This window comes from Anolis carolinensis, unplaced genomic scaffold, assembly GCF_035594765.1.
Source record: "Anolis carolinensis isolate JA03-04 unplaced genomic scaffold, rAnoCar3.1.pri scaffold_15, whole genome shotgun sequence".
Taxonomy (NCBI): Eukaryota; Metazoa; Chordata; class Lepidosauria; order Squamata; family Dactyloidae; genus Anolis; species Anolis carolinensis.
The window spans coordinates 6,125,163-6,142,866 of NW_026943826.1; the positions used below are offsets into that span (position 1 = coordinate 6,125,163).

The following is a 17,704-nucleotide window of genomic DNA, read 5'->3' on the forward strand; positions in this document are numbered from 1 at the left end:
TGGATCATTTGCAGGGTCAACATATCCTGACGAAGGTCTGCAGAATTGAGAAAGACAGAGATGATTCACTATTTATCTGTTTAAGCCTGGGAACTCTGTTGATCTCATAACCTCTGCCCTCCCCACCAAATCAGCTTCCTCAGTCTCACAGACCACAGACTACAATGCGGTCTGAGCCCTGCCATATGTACAATGAAAGTCCTTCTCACAGTGACACCAGAGGCACTCCAAGTGGACAGCTTCTGGTCCAAGGAAATGTAGTATAATGCCGAGTTTTTAACTTTGTTTGTGTTTCTAAATGCATTATAACTGTATCCTCAATTCGTTTCTGACACAATAAACAGTCCCATCAGAAACTTTGCAGATACATTGATACAATTTAATAATAATAATAAAAATGTATAACCTGCCTGTAGGGAATTTATAACCACTGCCACCAATTTGTAAAGGACTAAGAACGACTAAGGTTCTTTTTATCCCACCGCTGCCACCAATTTGTAAAGATGCAACCACCAAAGACTCCGAGAGGAGACCTTTAAAAAAATTCTTTCTTCTTCTTATTCACTTTAGATGGTAACGCAACTTGGTTTATAATATACTAGCTGTGCCCGGCCACGCGTTGCTGTGGCAAAGTGGTGGTGGTATCGGTTAAAACTTGTTGTGGAATTTTTATTTGACGTTATTTGTATATTTTTAAATTAATTTTATTGTCACTTATCTTTTTTATTTATTATATTTTATTATTTTGTTGTATTATTTTTAGTCATTTTGTTATAGTATTTTATTGTATTAATTATTTTAGTTTTTTTATAATTTTTATTGTATTATTTGTATTTATTTTTTTATCATTATTTTATTAACACTGGGCTGAGTGGGTTGCTAGGAGACCAAGTGGGCGGAGCTTAGCCTTGTAACTGGCAGCAATTGGATAAAAACTATTATTCCTCTCCCTCTAATTAGGAATTTATTTTTCTTTTCTTTTTGTTGTATCAACCTAGAGGCATGGATGAGGGGTTGTTCTGTCAATTTTCGAGGTTGTGGGGTGTTTACTTTTGTTGTTTTGTCCGCTGCCGTGATGCCATCACTCTTTTATATATATAGATGCGACAGAGGTTTAGATGTTGGAGGAACAATAACAAGTTTATTCAGGCACAAGCTTAGTGGTTACAATATTGTTTCTCACTTAGAGGCACTTTTATTAACAGCTACAATACTAGAATGAGGTGAGTCAAACTCCTAAAGTGTCATTTCTTTTACTTAAAGTACAGTAGTGTCTTACTTATCCAAGCTAAACGGGTCGGCAGAACCTTGGATAAGCGAATATCTTGGATAATAAGGATTAAGGAAAAGCCTATTAAACATCACATTAGGTTATGATTTTACAAATTAAGCACCAAAACGTTATACAACAAATCTGACAGAAAAAGTAGTTCAATATGCAGTAATGTTATGTTGTAATTACTGTATTTACTAATTTAGCACCAAAATATCATAATACAGTAGAGTCTCACTTATCCAAGCCTCGCTTATCCAAGCCTCTGGATAATCCAAACCATTTTTGTAGTTAATGTTTTCAATACATTGTGATATTTTGGTGCTAAATTTGTAAATATAGTAATTACAACATAACATTACTGCATATTGAACTACTTTTTCTGTCAAATTTGTTGTATAACATGAAGTTTTGGTGCTCAATTTGTAAAATCATAACCTAATGTGATGTTTAATAGGCTTTTCCTTAATGCCTCCTTATTATCCAACATATTCGCTTATCCAACATTCCGCCGGCCCATTTAGCTTGGATAAGTGAGACTCTACTGTATATACAAACACATGGAATAGATACATATGTATAGATAGTATGTATTTTTGGTATTGTGTTTTCATTGTGTAACCTGCCTCAAACTATTATAATAATAACAATAATAATAATAATAATAATAATAATAATAATAATAATAATAATAATAATAATGTGGCACAGCTGTGGCGCAGCTGGCTAGTAATCACTACTGACCGAGAGGTCATGAGTTCGAAGTCGGGTTAAGCCCCCGACCATTAAATAGCCTGGCTTGCTGTTGACCTATGCAGCCCCAAAAGACAGTTGCATCTGTCAAGTAGGGAAATTTAGGTACGCTTTATGTGGGAGGCTAATTTAACTAATTTACAACATCATAAAAACTGCCAGCAAAACACGAGGAAAGGAATGAGGAAGTACAGCCATTAGTGGATGGTGACGCAACAGCTCCCCCTGTGGCCGGAATCATGAAGCTGGAAAAAAAAGTTAAATGCCTCTGAGTCTGTCTATATATGTTGTTTGTCTGTTGGCATTGAATGTTTGCCATATATGTGTCCATTGTAATCCACCCTGAGTCCCCTTTGGGGTGAGAAGGGCGGAATATAAATACTCTAAATTAATAATAAATAAATAACCAACATAAACCTATCAGGATTTCAGTGGGAAGTGTGGGCCTGCTTCTGCCCAAGGAGATAGTCAAGTTAAGTAGGATTGTTGTTGTTGTGTGCCTTCAAGTCATTTCAGACTTTGGGCGAGCCTAAGTGTAAAACTGGGGGCGGGGGCCAGGTAAGTGACCTTGAAGGTCTCATCAGAAACTTTGCAGATACATTGATGATGATAATAATAATAATAATAATAATAATAATAATAATAATAATAATAATAATAAATGTATAACTTGCCCCTCTCTGTGGCTTGAGGCAGGGAACAGCATCATTAAAACAGTAATGAAACACATACAGCAAGAGTTAAAATACAAGTAAAATCCATTGATGAAATGCAGATTAAAATGCACAACTTACAATGGCTTGTTCCGCAAGGGGGCACTCTCATCATACAGACGTGAGCAAGTTTCCCCTTTTTCAAAACAGACCTTGGATATCACAATAAAGGAGCATGGCAGCTAAAAAAACAAGAATCTTGGGGTTCTCCCTGCTGCCGCCTTTACAATAATTGTTTTTGCCATATGCAAATCAAGTCTAAACGGTTTAAATCCTGATGTCACCATGCTTTGTGTGAAACCAATACTTTTATGGATGTTTGCGGTGTAGTTGTACTTTGGATGTTCCATATCTGTTTCTCTTTTGATTTTCATATGCCTCCTAAAGTCTTTGGATTGAGCGGACACGTGAGATCCAATGTGTGCTATAATGAAATAATGCCTCCATGAAACCTTACAATTTGCGCATGAGTCATGCTCATTCCTAGAGACATTGCATCCGGTGATGGTGACACATGACTTGATTAGATCCAGTTTGGATGATGATAAAATACTCCACATGGCTCTAGTTTGGAAACGTAACAGGCCAAAATGCTGCTGGCTACAAGTCACATATTGCAACTTTAAAAGCATGATATTAATCAAGAAATACATTCAAAATCCAAAAGATACTTCTTCCTACCGTCTCCATTTTTAAAAATGACACCCACGTGGCCTCCCCCAGCGTCTTCGTTATTAAACACGATCCACAGCGGCTTCATCTTCGAATCCATGAAAGTGCATAGCTCCACGCTAGAAATAATAATAATAATTATTAGTATTATTATAAGAGGACTCTTACAAGTAAAACAAGCAGTCAAAAAAGAAGCGCATGCCCTGGTAGAATATGTAAAGCAAAATGAAGAACTTGCTTTGATTGAAGTCAAAAATCAGAAACTCCTCAAAACACAGCAGACAAAAAACCAGTACAAGAAAGCCGCACTACAAACTAGAGCTGACAGCTGGCACAACAAAACATTGCATGGAAAGTTCCTTGACAAAATTGAAGGAAAAGCTGAGAAGGAGAAGACCTGGCTCTGGCTCACGAATGGGACCCTGAAGAAGGAGACAGAAGGCCTGATCCTTGCAGCCCAGGAGCAAGACATCAGAACAAAGGCCATTCAGGCCAAGATTGAAAAATCAGCTGATGACCCAAAATGCAGACTGTGCAAGGAAACCGACGAAACCATGGATCATATCCTCAGCTGCTGTAAGAAAATCGCACAGACAGACTACAAACAGAGGCACAACTATGTGGCCCAAATGATTCATTGGAACTTATGCCTCAAGTACCACCTCCCAGCAGCAAAGAACTGGTGGGATCACAAACCTGCAAAAGTATTGGAAAATGAGCACGCAAAGATACTGTGGGACTTCCGAATCCAGACTGACAAAGTTCTGGAACACAACACACCAGACATCACAGTTGTGGAAAAGAAAAAGGTTTGGATCACTGATGTCGCCATCCCAGGTGACAGTCACATTGATGAAAAACAACAGGAAAAACTCAGCTGCTCTCAGGACCTCAAGATTGAACTTCAAAGACTCTGGCAGAAACCAGTGCAGGTGGTCCCGGTGGTGATCGGCACCAGCATATGAAATCCAGCATATCTATCTTGTTTGCTGTGTCATACAATAATAATAATAATAATAATAATAATAATAATAATAATGTGCAGGTGGTCCCGGTGGTGATGGGCACACTGGATGCCGTTCCAAAAGATCTCAGCCGGCATTTGGAAACAATAGGCATTGACAAAATTACGATCTGCCAACTGCAAAAGGCCACCTGGCTGGGATCTGCGCGCATCACCCGAAAATATACCACACAGTCCTAGACACTTGGGAAGTGTTCGACTTGTGAGTTTGTGATCCAGCATGTCTAACTTGTTTGCTGTGTCATACAATAATAAAATAATAATAATAATAATAATAATAATAATAATAATAATAATAATAATAATACAGTCCTAGACACTTGGGAAGTGTTTGACTTGTGGTTTTGTGATACGAGATTCAGCATATCTATCTTGTTTGCTGTGTCATACAATAAAATAATAATAATAATAATAATAATAATAATACAGTCCTAGACACTTGGGAAGTGTTTGACTTGTGGTTTTGTGATACGAGATCCAGCATATCTATCTTGTTTGCTGTGTCATACAATAATAATAATAATAATAATAATAATAATAATAATAATAATAATAATAATAATAATAGTCGCATTGATGAAAAACAACAGGAAAAACTCAGCCGCTATCAGGACCCTCAAGATTGAACTTCAAAGACTGGCAGAAACCAGTGCAGGTGGTCCCGGTGGTGATGGGCACACTGGGTGCCGTGCCAAAAGATCTCAACCGGCATTTGGAAACAATAGACATTGACAAAATTACGATCTGCCAACTGCAAAAGGCCACCCGACTGGGATCTGCGCGCATCATCTGAAAATACATCACACAGTCCTAGACACTTGGGAAGTGTTCGACGTGTGATTTTATGATACGAAATCCAGCATGTCTATCTTGTTTGCTGTGTCATAATAAAATAATAATACAATATTGTCGATGTTGCAATCCCAGAGGACAGCAGGATTGAAGAAAAACAACTGGAAAAGCAAGTTCAGTAGCTCAGCGCTTTAACACACTGAGCCACCGGAGGCTCCATCAATATTATATATATATATATACAATATATTATATATTTATAAATTTCCCTGGAGGTGGAAGCTGTGGTCCTTACCTAACTTTGGCCAGAATGACGCTGGGGTTCAAGGGAGACTGGAGGTTGGAGAGGGCTTCCAGGTAGGTCTCCTGCCGCATGCAGGTGTGCATGAACTCCTTGGTTTGGGGCTTGGCATTCTTCTGGGAACTGGCTTTGATGAGGTCATTGAGTGCCTTCATCTTGTTGAGGGATTCGGTCTAGAAATGAAGGACAGGATTGAGAATGAACCCAAACACTGATGGATCCGGACCGAACTTGGCACACGTACCTGAGATGCTGAAATTTGATTACTGGAGGGATTTGGGGGATCAACCTTCCTTTCTGGGAGTTGTAGTTCACCCACAACCAGGGAAACGGTGACGTCCACTGATGATGGACCTGGGCCAAACCTGGCACACAGAACTCCCATGACGAACTCAACCTACTGGAGGGGTTTGAGGGGGCTGACTCACCAGAGTGGGAGTTGTAGTTTACCCTACAGCCAGAGAGCACACTCAACCCCACCAATGATGCATCCAGAGCAAACTTGCCCAACATAACAAATTTTAAGCACTGATGGGAGTTTCTTGGGGTTAACCTAGAGCAGTGATGGCCAACCTATGACACGCGTGTCAGCACTGACACGGCTAGCCATTTTGGCTGACACGCTGCCGCATGCAGATTGATTGGATGACTATGTCTTTTGTGGCCAAATTTGGTGTGATTTGGTCCAGTGGTTTTGTTGTTGACTCCATGGGAATTATGCACATTACATTTATACATACATACATACATACATACATACATATATATATATAATTCTATTATTATTGTAGTATATTATTATATTACTAGCTGTGCCCGGCCACGCGTTGCTGTGGCGAAGTCTGGTGGTATGGGAAATAAAGTATTGAGGAATTGGTGGTAGTTAAGGTAAAGGGTAAAGGTTTTCTCCTGACATTAAGTCCATTATAAATGGGTTATATAGCTGTGTGGAAGGGCCTTGAGTCTACACTGCCATATAATCCAGTTCAAATCAGATAATCTGTATTTTATAGGCAGTGTGGATGAGGCCTAAGTGAGGCCTAACTCTGCCTGTCCCCTGGGCTGAGTGGGTTGCTAGGAAACCAAGTGGACGGAGCTTAGCCTTCTAACTGGCAGCAATTGGATAAAAACAATTCTTCCTCTCCCTCTAATTAGGACTTAATTTTTCTTTTCTTTTTGTTGTATGAACGTAGAGGCATGGATGAGGGGTTGTGCTGCCAAGTTTAGTGTTTCTGGGATGTGTCGTTTTGTTGTTTTGTCCTAGGCCGAAATTTCATTACCCTTTTATATATAGATAGATAGATAGATAGAATTCTATTATTATTGTAGTATATTATTATATTATTACTATTACATTACTATTATATTATTCATTATTCATGATTACACTGAGAGAAATCAGCGTGGAAACTGCAAGAGGTACCATAGATTGTTCTACATGGAAATAATTGTAGTAAATAGTTTTTGATTTATTAAATACAGTTAGATATTACAATTATATATTTTTGTTATTTAAACTATATATATTGTGGAATTATATATTTTTTTCTCAAAGTGACACACCACCCAAGTCATGCTAGATTTTTTGATGAATTTTGACACACCAAGTGCAAAAGGTTGCCCATCATTGACCTAGAATGATGTGAAGCCTAACCTGTTTCATCAGAGCCTTCATGTGGAAGGTGCTTCCTCGGCAGTAGGCCTCCAGGATCAGGCCGAATCGTAAGGCGACAGAAGGAACATGCATTTCTGACCTAGTTTCGGGGAGAGAAAGAAAACAAACAACCCAAAAATGGCTCAGAAATATGAAGATGGCTTGGAAGTATGGAACTCACTGCCACAAGATGGGATGCATTGAACCAAAGCATTCATTCTACAGTGTAGATGCACCCATGGCTTCCAAAGAAGACAGGAAGTTGGCCATTTCTTCTTGTATTCTCAAAATAACATTCATAATAAGTAAAGGGGGATTTTTTCCCACCAGAAGAATGAGGAACGTGGTTAAAATATTATATTCTGGTCTCAATGTATTCCCCAAGTAGCATATTGTTATGAACATTTAAAAAAAAAACGGGAAGGAAGAAAAAGAGGAAGAATCTGTTTACCATCCCCATCTACTTTTAGGTGATTTTTCAAAAGGGAATAATTGAAAGTTTGGTAGGTAAAATGAACCTATATCTGTATATATAAAAGGGTAATGAAATTTCGGTCTAGGACAAAACAACAAAACTACACATCCCAGAAACACTAAACTTGGCAGCACAACCCCTCATCCATGCCTCTACGTTCATACAACAAAAAGAAAAGAAAAATAAAGTCCTAATTAGAGGGAGAGGAATAATTGTTTGTATGCAATGGCTGCCAGTTAGAAGGCTAAGCTTCGCCCACTTGGTCTCCTAGCAACCCACTCAGCCCAGGGGACAGGCAGAGTTAGGCCTCAACAACAACAATAACAACAATTCTTTATTAATTAGTCACTTTTGACCATATCAAAACATGTAAAACATACAATTCGTACACACTTATGCATACATACAATAAAACCATGTAAGGATAGGTCTCACTCAGGCCTCTTTCACACTGCCTATAAATACAGATTATCATATTTTAACTGGATTACAGTATATGGCAGTGTAGACTCAAGGCCCTTCCACACAGCTATATAACCCATTTATAATCTTATATTATCTGCTTTGAACTGGATTTTCTTGACTCCACACTGCCATATAATCCACTTCAGTGTGCAGTCAGACACAACTGGACTTAATGTCAGGAGAAAACCTTTGCCCTTTACCTTAACTACCACCAATTCCTCAATACTTTTTTTCCCATACCACCATACTTTGTCACCGCAAGGCATGGCCGGGCACAGCTAGTATTATAATGTAATACAATATAATATTTATTTATTACAGTATTTCTACCCCGCCCTTCTCACCCAGTAGGGGACTCAGGGCGGCTAATAATAATAATACAATGTAATAATATTGTATAATATAATAATATTAATTATATATTATATATTTAATGTAATATTGGTACAGTAAAGTCTCACTTATCCAAGACTCGCTTATCCAAGGTTCTGGATTATCCAAGGCATTTTTCTAGTCAATGTTTTCAATATATCATGATATTTTGGTGCTAAATTTGTAAATACAGTAATTATAACATAACATTACTGCATATTGAACTACTTGCTGCCAGTTAGAAGGCTAGGCTCCACCCACTTGGTCTCTGGCAACCCACTCAGCCCAGGGGACAGGCAGAGTTAGGCCTCACTTAGGCCTCTTCCACACTGCCTATAAATATAGATTATCAGATTTTAACTGGATTACAGTATATGGTAGTGCAGACTCAAGGCCCTTCCACACAGCTATATAACCCATTTATAATCTTATATTATCTGCTTTGAACTGGATTAGCTTGATCCAAACTGCCATATAATCCACTTCAGTGTGCATTTTATACAGCTGTGTAGAAGGGGCCTCATATAATCCAGTTCTAAGCAGATAATATAAGATTATAAATATAATATGTAATAATTACTGTGATATAATAATACAGAACAATATAATTTCTAAAATCAGGACAGTAAATAAAGAACAACACTCTGAAAGCATAAGCCACAGCAACGCGTGGCCGGGCAAAGCTAGTCTATATATATAAAAGGGTAATGGAATCACGGCACTGGATAAAACAACTAAGCTAAACGCCCCACAACCTCGAAAATTGACAGCACAACCTCTCATCCATGCCTCAACGTTCATACAACAAAAAGAAAAGAAAAATAAAGTCCTAGCCACAGCAACGTGTGGCCGGGCACAGCTAGTATCTTATAAGGCAGTGTACCTTGGAATTCGAGTTGAAGAGAAGTGGATACAATAAACAAGAGGGGAGATTCACTTTTGATGGAAATGCAGTGGCAAGAAAGTAGGAACTGGTGCAAAGTTTGAAAACATGCAGGTTTCAGGATAGGAACATAGCCATCCTCACCTGAGGTGCCAGAAGAGGAAGTGCCCAATCTTGCGGTTGGATAAGGCCCGGCCCAAGAGGAACTTGGTTAATTCGCAGTCTAAATAGGACTCGTATTTCAGCACCTGGACCAGCTGCAAGAGGTATTGGAACAAGTCGGCATCTCTGCACAAGGAGAAAAAACCCACACGTCGGTCAATAACAAAGGATAGCTGGGAGTGGAGATGATGGGAGTTGCAATCCAACACATCTCAATGTTGCAGGGAGAACATAAACAACTCCTTTTCCCTTCTTGTTATAGTGGCCTGTTTACTGTTTTTTATCTCTTCTGCACCCTATCAGATTTGTTATGCTTTGCACTCAAAATACAGAGATAATATTTTGGTTTCAGGAATTTAAACACTGTTAATATTGAACTCTATTTCAATGTTTCCATATTTTTAGGTTTTCAATTGTACTGTATTGATTGTATTGTGGGCTGCTTCGAGTCTCTTTTTTAGAGAAAGAAAGCGGAATACAAATAATAATAATAATAATAATAATAATAATAATAATAATAATAATAATAATATGAAATCCAGCATATCTATCTTGTTTGCTGTGTCATAATAAAATACTATAATAATAATAATAATAATAATAATAATAATAATAATAATAATGATGATGATGAAATCTCTGACTAACACTGTCCGAATTTTTAGCACTGATATCAACATGGAGTTTGGTTTGGACAAACGTTCGACAGTGGCATTGAAGAAGGGAAAATTCATGGAAAGTGAGGGCATAAATATGCCTAACGGCCAAACAATAAAGTATCACCAGCCAGAGGCCTATAAATATCTGGGCATATTACAGCTGGACAACATCAAGCATGAACATGTGAAGACTGTGGTCAGCAAAGAATACACACAAAGGTTCAGAAAAATTCTCAAAAGCAAGCTCAATGGAGGCAACACCATCAAGGCCATAAACACCTGGGCCATACCTGTCATAAGATATACTGCTGGCATCATAAACTGGACACAGATGGAACTGGACAATTTGGACAGAAAAACAAGAAAACTCATGACCATTCATCATTCACTGCACCCTCGCAGTGATGTTGACCGGCTCTATCTGCCTAGAAGATCAGGGGGCAGAGGACTCTTACAAGTAAAACAAGCAGTCAAAGAAGAAGAACATGCCCTGGTAGAATATGTAAAGCAAAGTGAAGAACCTGCTTTGATTGAAGTCAAAAATCAGAAACTCCTCAAAGCACAGCAGACAAAAAACCAGTACAAGAAAACCGCACTACAAACTAGAGCTGACAGCTGGCACAACAAAACATTGCATGGAAAGTTCCTTGATAAAATTGAAGGAAAAGCTGAGAAGGAGAAGACCTGGCTCTGGCTCACGAATGGGACCCTGAAGAAGGAGACAGAAGGCCTGATCCTTGCAGCCCAGGAGCAAGACATCAGGACAAAGGCAATTCAGGCCAAGATCGAAAAATCAGCTGATGACCCAAAATGCAGACTCTGCAAGGAACCCGACGAAACCATAGATCATATCCTCAGCTGCTGTAAGAAAATCGCACAGACAGACTACAAACAGAGGCACAACTACGTGGCCCAAATGATTCATTGGAACTTATGCCTCAGGTACCACCTCCCAGCAGCAAAGAACTGGTGGGATCACAAACCTGCAAAAGTATTGGAAAATGAGCACGCAAAGATACTGTGGGACTTCCGAATCCAGACTGACAAAGTTCTGGAACACAACACACCAGACATCACAGTTGTGGAAAAGAAAAAGGTTTGGATCATTGATGTCGCCATCCCAGGTGACAGTCGCATTGATGAAAAACAACAGGAAAAACTCAGCCGCTCTCAGGACCTCAAGATTGAACTTCAAAGACTCTGGCAGAAACCAGTACAGGTGGTCCCGGTGGTGATGGGCACACTGGGTGCCGTGCCAAAAGATCTCAGATGGCATTTGAAAACAATAGACATTGACAAAATTACGATCTGCCAGCTGCAAAAGGCCACCCTACTGGGATTTGCGCACATCATCCGAAAATACATCACACAGTCCTAGACACTTGGGAAGTGTTCGACTTGTGATTTTGTGATTCGAAATCCAGCATATCTATCTTGTTTGCTGTGTCATACAAAATAATAATAATAATAATAATAATCTGAAAATACATCATACAGTCCTAAACGCTTGGGAAGAGTTCGACTTGTGATTTTGTGATACGAAATCCAGCATATCTATCTCGTTTGCTGTGTCAGACTATGTTGTTGTGTCAATAATAATAATAATGTTTCAACCCACTTGCCTTGTTTTCAACAAACTTCTGAGGATGCCTGCCATAGATGTGGGCAAAATGTCAAGAGAGAATGCTTCCGGAACATGGCCAGTCAGCCCAGAAAACTCACAGCAACCCAATAATCGATATATATAAAAGAGTGATGGCATCAGGGCAGCGGTCAAAACAACAAAACTACAGGCCCCCCAACCTCGAAATTTGACAACACAACCCATCATTCACGGCTCTAGGTTGATACAACAAAAAAGAAGAAGTCCTGATTAGAGGGAGAGGAATAATTGTTTTTATCTAATTGCTGCCGGTTAGAAGGCTAAGCTCCGCCCACTTGGTCTCCTAGCAACCTACTCAGCCCAGGGGACAGGCACAGTTAGGTCTCACTTAGGCCTCTTCCACAGATTATCAGATTTTAACTGGATTATATGGCAGTGTAGACTCAAGGCCCTTCCATCTTCTATATATATAAAAGAGTGATGGCATCACGGCGACCCACAAAACAACAAAACTACAGGCCCCCCAACCTCGAAATTTGACAACACAACCCATCATCCACGCCTCTAGGTTGATACAACAAAAAGAAAAGAAAAATAAAGTCCTAATTAGAGAGAGAGGAATAATTGCTTTTATCCAATTGCTGCCAGTTAGAAGGCTAAGCTCCTCCAACTTCTTCTCCTAGCAAACCAATAAAAAATAATAAAAAACACTAAAAATTAATACAATAAAATACTATAATAACAGAAAATAACTAAAAATAATACAAGAAAATTAATAAAAAATTGCAAATAACGTCAAATAAAAATTACACAACAATTTTTAACCAATACCACCACCACCACTTTGCCACAGCAATGCGTGGCCGGGCACAGCTAGTAGCTATATAACACATTTAGAATCTTATATTATCTGCTTTGAACTGGATTATTTTGACTCCACACTGCCATATAATCCACTTCAGTGTGCATACTAAACATAAAGACTACCATACAACAGACATTCAATACCACCACTACCTCAACAATTTCTCACCAACACCACCAGACAACGCCACAGCAACGCGTGGCCGGGCACAGCTAGTAATAATGACAATATAATATTCCATTTTTATACCAATATAAACAATGCACTAGTTAAGGCTTTCCCATTAGGCTTCCTATTAAATTCCAACCCCTTTGAGCTCTGAAATCATGGCCGATGGGATTTGTAGTAACAACAGAACATCTGTTGAGCAATTGCTAAGAAAGGCACTCATCTGAGGAAGATTGCCTTGTTCTGTTGTGGTTTTTAAGGACAAAATTTAGCCAGTTAAAGAAAACCCAGGAGAGTTGAAGCTATAAACACACACATGAGCCTTATACTCTTTGCATTTTACTCACGTAAGTTTTTTCAGTGAGTTGACTGTGAAGGCTCCTACATAGCGATCAGGAAAACTGAAATCCAACAGCTCCAGGGCATTGAGGACAGGCAACTCTGGCCAGGACTGCAGCAAATAGATCATCTGGAAAGGAAGGGAGATCCATTCCCTTGAATCAAACCCCGCAAATTCCATACCAACAGAGAGAGTCAGAAACACTGGGGTATCTGTGGTGGCCTCACCTGAGCAACATCTTCGTGTTTATTCCACTTGGTGACAACCAAGAGCTTTGCCAAGGCGTGCGGGAAGTGGTCTCGGATCTGGTGCCTCATTTTCCACACAAGGTCCTTCTCGTGTTCATAGAGGTCGGTGTGAGACCTGCGTTCCAGGATTTCCTTCAGCTGTTGCTTCTGTGAAGGAAGGAAGAACAACTAAAGTACTGTATATACTCGAGTATAAGTCTAGTTTTTCAGCCCTTTTTTTAAAACTGAAAAAGCCCCCCTCGGCTTATACTCAGGTGAGGGTCCTGGTTGGCTTATATTTGGGTCAGCTTATACTCCAGAATGTATGGTACATTCATTATGTTTCTCTATTATTATTTGTATTATTACATTTATTATTTTTCTCTATTATTGTTGCTACTATTACATTTATTTTACTCTATTTTTATTATTATTAATACATTTATTATTTCACTGATATTATAATAATAACTAGCTGTGCCCGGCCACGCGTTGCTGTGGCAAAGTGGTGGTGGTATTGGTTAAAAATTGTTGTGTAATGTTTATTTGACGTTATGTGTATTTTTTAAATTAATTTTATTGTAAGTTATCTTTTTATTTATTATATTTTATTATTTTCTTGTATAATTTTTAGTTATTTTTAGTTATTATGGTATTTTATTGTATTAATTTTTTAGTGTTTTTAGTGTTTTTTTATTATTTTTTTATTGGGTTGCTAGGAGACCAAGTTGGAGGAGCTTAGCCTTCTAACTGGCAGCAATTGGATAAAAGCAATTATTCCTCTCTCTCTAATTAGGTCTTTATTTTTCTTTTCTTTTTGTTGTATCAACCTAGAGCCATGGATGATGGGTTGTGTTGTCAAATTTCGAGGGTGGGGGCCTGTAGTTTTGTTGTTTTGTGGGTCGCCGTGATGCCATCACTCTTTTATATATATAGATATTGTTTTAATTGTTTTAATTGGATTTTCATTGCTGTTTTAATTATGAGTAGGCATCGAATTGTTGCCAATTTTGTACGCCGCCCTGAGTCCCTTCAGGTGAGAAGGGCGGGATATAAATGTTGGAAATAAATAAATAAAATAAGTACCGCAAAATTAAACAGGAATAACACTTTCAAACCAGAAACAGATTTTTTTCCCCAAATTTTCTTACATAGTGTTATCTACCATGTGGATGGGGGATAATGGGAATTGCAACCCAACAGGACTTGTGGCTCTGAGGTTAGGGAAAGGATTAAAAATCAGATCTCATAGCCACAGGCCTTGTATCGAAATTGAAATCCTACTCTCCTGACTAAACAAAACTGCAGCAGTCCAATACAGTAACTCCTATCAGCTCTAGTAATGATATATAATTATGAGGAATACAGGGGCTGTAGTCCAGCACCTGGAGGGCCAAATAAAATGACATGGAGGGGTTTGAGACATGGGATGTACACAAAAATAACACAAAAGATCCCACAAAGAACACAATTATTGAGTCTGCATTTACCTCCTCTGGATCCTCTACCATGGAGAAGGAAGACTGCCCGTTCTTTCCCTGCTCCAGTATCTGAAAAATCGGCACAGTTTGGTTCATTTGTCTTGCAAGATTTCATGTAATCCATCCATCCCCAAGAATGCAGCATTTAGTTAAAGAATTACAAAGAATTACAGTGAAACAGTGTAAAAGTTATTTAGTCCTCATATAAACGTTCCCAGCTGTCAGTCTATCACCAAAAGCCATCACATTCTATATGTTTGACGAATCTTGGTGAGTTAAATAAAGCCATACAAGACTCGCATATGGAAACAAATGCTACATACAAGCATAGAAAATATAATGCTGTCAAAGGCTTTCATGGCTGGAATCACTAGGTTGCTGTGAGTTTTCCAGGCTATATGGTCCTGTTCCAGAAGCATTCTCTCCTGACATTTCACCCACATCTATGGCAGGCATCCTCAGAGGTTGTAAAGACTGTTGGAAACTAGACAAGTGGGGTTTGTGGAATGCCCAGGGTGCGAGAAAAAATTTGACTGTTCGAGGCAAGTGTGAATGTTGCCATTGGCCAGCTTGATTAGCATTGAATAGCCTTGCAGCTTCAAAGCTTGCCTGGGGGGAATCCTTTGTTGGGAGGTGTTAGCTGACCCTGATTGTTTCTTGTTTGGAATTCCCCTGTCTTCTGTGTATTGTTCTTTATACAGTAGAGTCTCATCCAACACTCGCTTATCCAACACTCTGGATTATCCAACGCATTTTTGTAGTCAATGTTTTCAATATAGCATGATATTTTGGTGCTTAATTCATAAACACAGTACAGTAGAGTCTCACTTATCCAACGTAAACGGGCCGGCAGAACGTTGGATAAGCGAATATGTTGGATAATAAGGAGAGATTAAGGAAAAGCCTATTAAACATCAAATTAGGTTATGATTTTACAAATTAAGCACCAAAACATCATGTTATACAACAAATTTGATAGCAAAAGTAGTTCAATACGCAGTAAGGTTATGTTGTAATTACTGTATTTACGAATTTAGCACCAAAATATAATGATATATTGAAAACATTGACTACAAAAATGCGTTGGATAATCCAGAACGTTGGATAAGTGAGACTCTACTGTAATTACTACATAGCATTACTGCGTATTGAACTACTTTTTCTGCCAAATTTGTTGTCTAACATGATGTTTTGGTGCTTCATTTGTAAAATCATAACCTAATTTGATGTTTAATAGGCTTTTCCTTAATGCCTCCTTATTATCCAAGATATTCGCTTATCCAACATTCTGCCGGCCCGTTTATGTTGGATAAGTGAGACTCTACTGTATATTGCCCTGATTTTTAGAGGCTTTTTTGCAGCCAGGATTTGAAGCTGCAAGGCTATTCAATGCTAATCAAGTTGGCCAATGGCAACATTCACACTTGCCTCAAATAGACAGTTCTTTCTCCCACCACAGGTATGTAAACCCCACTTGCTTAGTTTCCAACAAACCTCACAACCTCTGAGGATGCCTGCCATGGATGTGGGTGAAATGTCAGGAGAGAATGCTTCTGGAAAACTCACAGCAACCCATAGAGATGTTATTGAATCAGACCTTACCTGTTCAAAGGTGGGATAATACAGTGGGTTGGATGAAATGGTGGGGAACCGGATGACCAAGGAGGCTGCGCTCTCAGTGTTGGGGTTGGTCTGGACCGTGCCCATGGGGTTCAACAGCTCTCCTTTCTCATCTGGAAAGCACAAGGGAGAATCCAGAACCATTCAGAAGACCCAGCTCCATTCTTTTAACACAATATAAAATCAGCAGGAACAGGAAAAAAGTCCCGTCCCTAAAATCCTACCTGGAAATGATGACCACATGGGTAGGCAGCATTCTCCCGTTTTCAGTTGGTCTCGGAAATCAAACAGCATGACGTTCACCCAGGCAATTGGGCAGTCCTACACGTTTGCGGTGGAAAGATGAGCAGGTGACATAAGAGTGGCCTTGTTAAATGAAAACAATCTAGCCCACGCGTTGCTGTGGCAAAGTATGGTGGTATGGGAAATAAAGTATTGAGGAATTGGTGGTAGTTAAGGTAAAGGGTAAACGTTTTCTACTGACATTAAGTCCTGTCATGTCTGACTCAGGGGGTTGGTGGTCACCTCCATTTCTAAGCCGAAGAACCGGCGTTGTCTGTAGACTCCTCCAAGGTCATGTGAGTCAAAGCATATATAAGATTATAAATGGGTTATATAGCTGTGTAGAAGGGCCTTGAGTCTACACTGCCATATAATCCAGTGCAAATTAGATAATCTGTGGAAGAGGCCTAAGTGAGGCCTAAGTCTGCCTGTCCCCTAACTGAACCCTGGCTGTCCCTTGGCTGAGTTTATTTATTTATTTATTTCAATTATTTATACCCCGCCCTTCTCACCCGAGGGGACTCAGGGCGGCTTACAAGTGGCAATTGATGCCGTTACACTGATATACAATAAACTAAAACGATTGCTAGAAGACCAAGTGGGCAGAGATTAGCCCTCTAAACTGGCAGCCATTGGATAAAAACAATTATTGCTCTCCCTCTAATTAGGACTTTATTTGTCTTTTCTTTTTGTTGTATCAACCTAGAGCCGTGGATGATGGGTTGTGTTGTCAAATTTCGAGGTTGGGGGGCCTGTAGTTTTGTTGTTTTGTGGGTCGCCATGATGCCATCACTCATTTATATATATAGATTGTTAACATTATTATGTATATGATGCTCTAATATACATATTGTGTTCTATTTTTTGAACCTTTACTGTGGTGCATATTTTTCAGATATTGTTTAGAATAGACAGCTATG

General features: G+C 39.0%; 1 protein-coding gene across 4 annotated transcripts in view; it reads right to left on the bottom strand.

Moving 5' to 3' along the window:
- The window catches only part of pik3cd (phosphatidylinositol-4,5-bisphosphate 3-kinase catalytic subunit delta), an 81,948-nt gene that overhangs the window by 18,069 nt on the left and 46,175 nt on the right, over positions 1-17,704 (bottom strand). For all 4 annotated transcript variants that reach the window (XR_010001392.1, XM_062965991.1, XM_062965993.1 and 1 more), the window contains exons 9-18: positions 16,727-16,823; positions 16,485-16,615; positions 14,892-14,951; positions 13,402-13,569; positions 13,182-13,303; positions 9,522-9,665; positions 7,183-7,282; positions 5,523-5,701; positions 3,421-3,530; positions 1-37 (exon numbers count right to left, since the gene is read on the bottom strand). The exon at positions 1-37 is cut by the window's left edge and continues 42 nt beyond it. Coding sequence is in view for 3 of the 4 variants with exons in the window: in XM_062965991.1 (XP_062822061.1) it covers positions 1-37; positions 3,421-3,530; positions 5,523-5,701; positions 7,183-7,282; positions 9,522-9,665; positions 13,182-13,303; positions 13,402-13,569; positions 14,892-14,951; positions 16,485-16,615; positions 16,727-16,823 (1,148 nt within the window). In the remaining variant the exon portion in view is untranslated. The remainder of the gene's footprint in view (positions 38-3,420; positions 3,531-5,522; positions 5,702-7,182; positions 7,283-9,521; positions 9,666-13,181; positions 13,304-13,401; positions 13,570-14,891; positions 14,952-16,484; positions 16,616-16,726; positions 16,824-17,704) is intronic.